Here is an 8,536-nt window from a genome sequence, read left to right on the forward strand (position 1 = left end):
TGGGGGGGGGGGGGGGGGGGGGAAGTCAAATTTGCGACCAAGTTTGCTGAAAAGGAGACTTCGAGCTTTCCAAACAAACCTCAAATACTTTCTGCATCTGTTTCCCAGAAATGTTCTTCATGGCTTCTTGTTGCCTACTTGAGCCATGAGTACGCATGACATATGAAGGTAAGAATAAGTGTCCACCTTTATCATATCTGTAAGTATTTACATGAGATATTTATGATTAGTAGCTAATATGAGATATGATACAGACTACAGCTGCCTTAAAGCACTCGGGGATCACTTAGTAGCCAGATTTAAAGCATCTTTTGATGCAGTAACCACGGCAGATACCCTAAAGGGAATATACAATATAAAGTGCATTTATTCAATTTGCTTCATACCCTTTCCATTTTTTAGGAGGAACCAACATAGGAATGTAAGGAATTAACATCTGCTTAGCCTGCATGGAATTGAAGACAAAGTAATAGTTTAGAAGAGAAAATTCATGGAGCAGAAAATTTTCCATTTAATACACAAATTCATACAGTCCAATAAATAGAGCACTGCACCAGCACTCAATAGCAGTACCGAATAAAACCACATGTAAGTTTTATCAACATAAAGAAGAGTTTGCTATGCAGAGGGGAATTCTTTATGCAAAAGAAGCAATAATACCACTTCAAATAATTGTCAAAATGTGACATTATAATCAATTTATTGCAGTGATATAGTCAAGGGCAGGGCTAACTTCTCTACTGCCCAAGTCATATATTAGCTGTTAAGCAATAACTGGCATATATTTTGGTTGTTGGACATTAATTAACCATCATTTTAGTGAAATGAATTTTTCGATATTGTACCATTAGTGCCAATAGCAATGGGTTGTAAAAGTTTGTCAGTTTTTCTGAAATCCAATGAAAAAATTGACTTCATCAAGCCCGCGAGACCACAAGTATGTACGAAGCAAAAAATGATAAATCATTTAAGCATATTTGTGTGACTTTATTCTTTTAATTTTCCAAGCTTAATATCTCTAAGTAGCTACAACGAAAAACATAACATGATTCGGAGGACATCTGCCATTATAAGTTAGTAAGAAAAAGGGCAGGGGGAGAGAGAGAGAGAGAAGAAAACAAAAAAAAACTTACAGTTCTGTCAAGCCCAGCGAGAACTATGGGATCACATTCAATAACTCCATATTTCTTCACAAGTTTCTGCCTACAATCACCAAAAAATGCAGAAGCATGATAAGCTGTTCCAGAAAAAGCTACGATGCAAAGAGTTGGCTACTTGATCCTGCCAAGCAGCAGCCTTCTCTTCCACTTGAGAATTAAAATCCAATCATCAACCATCCATGCAGCTCACTGACTCCAAAAAGGGGGAATAGGAAAAGAAAACCCAAAGAAGGATGACAAGCACCAGCACCAAATACCCCCGACTCATTGCTTTAAAGCAATACCTCATGAGCATAATCTAATGACCAAATCTGTGGAGGTTGGTTAAATGGACCCTAACTTGGTGCCTTGGCTGTCAATCTACAAGAAATAGAAAATGGACAGGAAAAATAAATCTCACCCTGGAGTTTTCGCAACAGGTTTAAAACTATGCCAAAATGCAGGTCGAATATCAGGTGGACTGTCAGGTGACTGGCTAACTGGAGGTTGGACGAAAGCTGATTCAATTAACAATTGTATCAGACAACTTCCTAGCTGCAAAGTTTGATCAGGTAGATAACTGCCTTTAAATATGGTCTTGAATTGATTATATCGAAACATATAAGAAAATAGATGGAAGCAACAAACCTTAGCCTGGGTGTCTCGACCCCAAGCCTTAAATTCTTCTTTCTTCAACAACTTTTGCACCTCTTTTAGTCTCCTTCTCCTAATTAGACCATTAACTCGTTTCCTCAGTACCTCTTTCTCCTTGCTCAAACACTGAGCATCCCCTGGAACCTTTGTTCTTTGATTACTCCTAGCCTTCTCCAGAAGGCTCTGAATTCGAACCTGGGGTAAATTTGATAGGAAGAGTCAAGCCCTTTGCACAATAATTTAATGATGATGGCTTAGAAAGTACTGAGAAAATAGCAACAATTTTGCTAGAGAACTCGTTAAAACAAAAGTGAAATTACAGTGATGTAAACTCAAAAAACTCTCGTTCCGAAGCATATTAAATCGCCATTAGATTCCTTTTGAAATAAATGATGGTCAAATTAGAGAAAAATAAAATCTATCATTTGGCATGCAATTAAATTCAACCTATATCAATATCCAGGGACTTCAGTACAATACTTTGGTTGAATACATCTGCAATCTGCTCGTAGATGGCACGGTGAATAACTAGGCAAAACAGCTCTGTAACAATGTGCTTGGCAAGAACATAGTTTAGAGTTGTCCCAAATGAGTTGAGCGGTAACAGCCCAAGCCCATTGCTAACAGATATTGTCCTCTTTGGGTTTTCCCTTTCGAGATTCCCCTCAAGGTTTTAAAACACGTCTACTAGGGAGAGATTTCCACACCCTTATAAGGAATGTTTTGTTCCCCTCTTCAACTGATGTGGGATCTCACAATCCACCCCCTTGGAGCCCATCGTCCTCTACACTGTCCGGTGTCTGGCTCTAATACCATTTGTAACAGCCCAAACTCACAGCTAGTAAACGCATTTTAAAACCTTGAGGGAAAGCTCAAAAGGGAAAGCCCAAAGAGAACAAGGTGGGGCTTGGGCTGATACATGAGCACTTTTTTCACAAACAGACTCTAACAATAGTGTTTCATTATAGCAAGTTAATAAGTTCTAGGTGTAATTGCTCAATTGGAAAAATCATCTTAAAAGAAAGCACAAGATCTTCAATGCTCACCTCCTGCTCTATAGCACCGCCGATCTGAACCGCAGCCTGAACGACCTGAACACAGCCATCCTGCTGCGCCACCATCAACAATCCCATCATCTTGTACATCACTATAACCGCCATCTTATCTGCAGATAACAACTCTATATGAGGCGCGAATGCCGCCTTCTGCTTCTTAGTCTGCTGCTTTTTTTGCTCCTTCTCTATAGCCTGTTTCAATGGCTCAAACCAACCCAAAAACAACGTCTTCACATAAGGCAAATTCGGAGCTAATTTTTTCTCGCACATTTCTCGCTCTAACTCCTTGTATTCCTCAGCCATCTTCTCCCAGGCCTCAGTCTCCGCCTTAATCTGCCGCCTCCTCAGCAAATTATACTTCCTCTTCCCAATTTCTTTAAATTCTAACTTCACTTCCTTCTCGACGCTTTTATAAAGCCCCTTCAGGAACAAGGAACCTATCCACGGCGGATCCCGGATGAAGATTCTTTGGCAAGGTTCCCCGTGAGTAACATGGTGAATTCCGCTCATTGGTACCTGCAAATTCATGGAACCATCGAGGGTTTCCGTGAAATTTTCCTGAACTGAATCAGGTAAAGGTTGAAGACGAAGTGGCTGGGCGGAGGAATCGAAGTTTATGGGGAAAGAAACAGAAGAACGAAGGGAATTAGAGAGAGAGTTGAAGGTTGAGTAGGTTTTTCTATCGCACTTGCATCTCGTGGCGGGTTTCCTCCATGCATTGCCGCCATGAATCGGAGCTTGAAGAGCTGGGAAGAAGGAGGCTGCTGCCGCTGTCATTATTGTGAAGAAGATAAAATTACGGCATTGAGGAAGAGAATTCTCTTCCAGACAAAGGACGACGAAACCCCTCTTAAACCTCCTGCCCGANTTTTTTTTTTTTTTTTTTTTTTTGCAATTTCGTTAAATATAAAGAAATTTAAATTTTATATACACATCCTATAATTTGTATTTTATTTATAAAAAAATAATAATTTATATCCCTAAAATTTTTAAAAATTTTATTAATACCTCTTAATTTTTTAAAAAAAAATTCAAAAATATACTTACCGTTACCATTAATATTATATTTTTAAAAGAATATCGGTAAATTTTTAAAAGTAACATTAATATATTTTATTTTTTAGAGAAGTTTTAATAAAAAATCTTACCATCAATATATGAACAAAAACGGTATTTTAAAAATAACATTGACACATTTTACCTTTATAAAAGAAGTTTAAAAAAAACTTACCATCGATATAGGGACAAAAAACGGAATTTTAAAAGTATCATTAACACATTTTATCTTTAATAAAAGGAGTTAAAAAAAAATTTTTATTTTAAAAGTAACATTAACTCATTTTATCTTAAGAAGTTTAAAAAAATCTTACCATCGATATATGGATAAAAACGGTATTTTAAAAGTAACATTAACACATTTTATCTTCTTAAAAGAAGTTTAAAAAAAAATTACCCTCGATATAGGGACAAAAATGGTATTTTAAAAGTAACATAAAGAAATTTAAAAAAAATCTTACCATCAATATACGGACAAAAACGATATTTTTAAAGTAACATTAATACATTTTATCTTTATAAAATAAGTTTAAAAAAACTTTACCATCAACATAGGGACAAAAACGGTCTATTAACATATCATATATTATATAGTAACTTTTTATGTTACCCGTAAGTCAATTATTTTTGTAAAAAGTTTTAAAGTGGTTTTGAAGTTTAAAAAAAAAAATAAGATATTAATGAAATCTTACCATCAATATATAAACAAAAAACGGTATAGTAACAAACCATAGATTATATATTAACTTTTTTTGTTACTTTATGAGTATTTTGAAACTTGTTACTTGTTGGATGATGAAAGTCCCACATCGACTAATTTAGGGAATGATCATGAATTTATAATCAATGAATACTCTCCATTAGTATGAGTCATTTTGGGAAGCCCAATGCACAGCCATGGACGCTTATGCTCAAAGTGGAGCATATCATACTATTTTGGAGAGTCGTCTTCAATTTAAGATATTAATGAAATTATTGACATTTATAAAATAATCGTGCTTTTAACGTTTATTCAAGACCTAGAGTACATACCAATTAAGGTATGATATTTTAACATTTATTTAGAGATTTGAACCTCCGACCTCAATATTTAAAGTAGCTTAGCTTACCTTGCATACATTTAAACATTTATTTCAAAAAATAAATAAAAATAAGTATATATAAAAACTTTTTAATGGAAAATATACGTTAACCAATTGAAATTAATTTTTTAAATATAATTAAAATTTTAAAATGGTCGACGAAACAAAGACGGGAGAGGATACTATTCCTAACCGTGGTGGGATTAGTCCAACCGAGTTCCCAAACGCCGACAACAAAGGCGTTCAAAGCGCTCGCTCTCATTCCTTTTCCTTTCATGGCGATGGATTGAACGAACTTTCCCAATCAAGAGACGCCTCGCCGATTTCCAGGTTAGAATTCAAAGCAATTGTGTTCCAGTTAGCTAAATCAAAGTCTCGAGAATTCGTACACTGCACTTTTAATCTGGAAGCAAATTTGGAGGTTTTGTTTTCATCTTTACTCAGGTTAGCGACTAATTGTATTATTAGTTGGCGTATAATCAATTTTAGGAATCTCTTTTGTGTTATCTATATTTTATGAACTTCCGAACTTGAACTTCGAGATTATTCGGTGGATTGATGAAGTTTGTCTGAGGATGATCGGAATTCTAGTTCTGGATTGAATGTTACTGGCATTGTGTTCTGTATGCATTTCTATTTTCCTTATGGATGGCTGTAATTTCACGTACAAGACGAGGATCTTTCATAGGCGTTTTCTTATAAAATTTACAATGTGACGAGTGGGATGAATGTTTGTGAGTTTCAGACAGCAGCAGTGGAGGCCGGATTTATCGAAGTGTTGATCCATTAGTTCTTGATTCAAGACAACGCTGGTGAGTGCTTCACATCAATCTCTATCAATGGCTACAATACTTTTATAGTAATCTCTCCGATCAAACTGGCTTAATTTATAGGTATAGAGGGTTGGATGAAGGTGTCCTTAATTTAGGGAATGGTCATGGGTTTATAATAAAAGAATACACTCTTCATTGGTGTGAGGCTTTTTGGGGAAGCCCAAAGCAAAGCCATGAGAATTTATGCTCAAAGTGGACAATATCATACCATTGTGGAGAGTCGTGTTCGGCTAACATGGTATCAAAGTCATGCCCTAAACTTAACCATGTCAATAGATTGGCAAATCCTCAAACGTCGAACAAAGTATTGTGAGCCTCGAAGGCATAGTCAAAAAGTGACTAGAGAAGACTCCAAAGGAGTCGAGCCTCGATTAAGGGGAGGCATACTTTGTTCGAGGGGAGGTGTTGGATGAAAGTGTCCCACATCAGTTAATTTAGGGAATGGTCATGTGTTTATAATCAAATAATACATGTTCCATTGGTGTGAGGTCTTTTGGGGAAACCTAAAGCAAAGCCACGAGAGTTTATGCTCAAAGTGGACAATATCATACCATTGTGGAGAGTCGTGTTCGGCTAACATGGTATCAAAGTCATGCCCTAAACTTAACCATGTCAATAGATTGGCAAATCCTCAAACGTCGAACAAAGTATTGTGAGCCTCGAAGGCATAGTCAAAAAGTGACTAGAGAAGACTCCAAAGGAGTCGAGCCTCGATTAAGGGGAGGCATACTTTGTTCGAGGGGAGGTGTTGGATGAAAGTGTCCCACATCAGTTAATTTAGGGAATGGTCATGTGTTTATAATCAAATAATACATGTTCCATTGGTGTGAGGTCTTTTGGGGAAACCTAAAGCAAAGCCACGAGAGTTTATGCTCAAAGTGGACAATATCATACCATTATGGAGAGTCGTGTTCGTCTAACATGGTATCAGAACCATGCCCTAAACTTAACCATGCCAATAGATTGGCAAATCCTCAAATGTCGAACAAAGTATTGTGAGCTTCGAAGGCATAGTCAAAAAGTGACTAGAGAAGACTCCAAGGAGTCGAGCCTCGATTAAGGGGAGGCATACTTTGTTCGAGGGGAGGTGTTGGATGAAAGTGTCCCACATCGATTAATTTAGGGAATGGTCACGGGTTTATAATCAAAGAATACACTCTCCATTGGTGTGAGACCTTTTGGGGAAACTCAAAGCAAAGCCATGAGTGTTTATGCTCAAAGTGGACAATATCGTACCATTGTGAAGAGTCGTGTTCGTCTAACATAGAGAACTCAAAGAAGGTCCATCATAAAATTAATTTTCTCATCTGAAGTATACTCGTTTTGTTTCCTGAGCTTGTACTGAACCAGTAGGGGTCATTATTATCTTATTGTTAAATTTTAGCTTGTCAGTATGTACTACTGTATCCATATATTCTTTATTGCCAATGCAATTTTGTGTTCTTCTAAACAACAAGGTATAATTTCAATGCGAAATTATTGCATAAGCATGGCGTGTAATGTTGTGTAAGCTAGAAGATCTAGTATGTTCTTGTTATTCCGTGATCATTAAATTAAACTGTGGAACAAAGCTTTCAATACTTGGAGTAAGAGAGGCAATTTGATGGTGAAACGGGAAACTCATTGTCAGCAATGTACAAGGAATTACGGTGGAAACTATCTGTTGCTATTTTTCTAAGAACTTAGGTTCATAATTTATCGGTCTGAGGGTGGAAATTCTTTCGAAGTAGGATATATTTTCCTCCCAGTCGACTAGGAGTTTTATTTTTCTTGAAAGTGTTAGGAATCACGACTCTCCACAATGCAATGTGGGACTTACTCCCAACAATCCTCAACAATTCTTCCCTCGAACAAAGTACATTGTAAGCCTCAGCCTCCCCTTAATCGAGGCTTAACTCCTTTCTCTGGAGCCCTCGAACAAAGTACACCCTTTGTTCAACACTTTAGTCACTTTTTGACTATACCTTCGAGACTCACAATCTTTGTTCGATATTTGAGGATTCTATTGTCATGGCTAAGTTTTAGGGCATGACTCTGGTACCATGTCAGTAATCACGACTCTCCACAATGGTATGATATTGTCCACTTTGAGCAAAGCTCTCATAGCTTTGCTTTGGGCTTCCCCAAAAGGCCTCCTCCTTTACTTATAAACTTACGATCATTCCCTAAATTAGCCAATGTGGACTCACTCTCAACGATCCTCAAAAGATAAAAAATCTAACATCTTTCTAAACTTTCTTTAATAATGGGAAGTACAGGCATTTTAGTGAATTTGTAATCATTTACTCAACTCCTTATAGAGCCTCCGATTGTAGAGCTTTATGCTGTGATTTTGATTATTACTCAACTCCTTTTGATCAATTTAGTCTAGGCATGTTTTGTAATCTCCCTTGGTTGGTTAAAGGACAATTATCATCTCCTTGGTCTTTGGGCTATTTGATTATACGGTGAGAAATCAATGTAACAGCCCGAGTCCACCACTAGTCGCTTTGGCTCATTACGTATCGTTGTCAGCCTCACGGTTTTAAAACACGTATGCTAGGGAGAGGTTTCTACACCCTTACGAGGAATGTTTCGTTTCTCTCTCCAACCAATGTGAGATCTCACAATCCACCCCCCTTGAGAGCCAGTGTCCTCGCTGACACANACGTATGCTAGGGAGAGGTTTCTACACCCTTACGAGGAATGTTTCGTTTCTCTCTCCAACCAATGTGAGA

General features: G+C 37.1%; 1 protein-coding gene across 1 annotated transcript in view; it reads right to left on the reverse strand.

The window, feature by feature from the left end:
• LOC111805649 (DNA-directed RNA polymerase 3, chloroplastic-like) overlaps positions 1-3,689 on the reverse strand; it is a 15,803-nt gene extending 12,114 nt beyond the window's left edge. Inside the window, exons 1-6 of the mRNA XM_023690797.1 lie at positions 2,840-3,689; positions 1,788-1,988; positions 1,561-1,694; positions 1,134-1,203; positions 387-445; positions 80-197 (exon numbers count right to left, since the gene is read on the reverse strand). Of these exons, the coding sequence (XP_023546565.1) occupies positions 80-197; positions 387-445; positions 1,134-1,203; positions 1,561-1,694; positions 1,788-1,988; positions 2,840-3,625 (1,368 nt within the window). The 5' untranslated portion in view covers positions 3,626-3,689. The remainder of the gene's footprint in view (positions 1-79; positions 198-386; positions 446-1,133; positions 1,204-1,560; positions 1,695-1,787; positions 1,989-2,839) is intronic.
• Positions 3,690-8,536: the final 4,847 nt, after the last annotated feature.

This window comes from Cucurbita pepo, chromosome LG11 (genome assembly GCF_002806865.2).
Source record: "Cucurbita pepo subsp. pepo cultivar mu-cu-16 chromosome LG11, ASM280686v2, whole genome shotgun sequence".
NCBI lineage: Eukaryota > Viridiplantae > Streptophyta > Magnoliopsida > Cucurbitales > Cucurbitaceae > Cucurbita > Cucurbita pepo.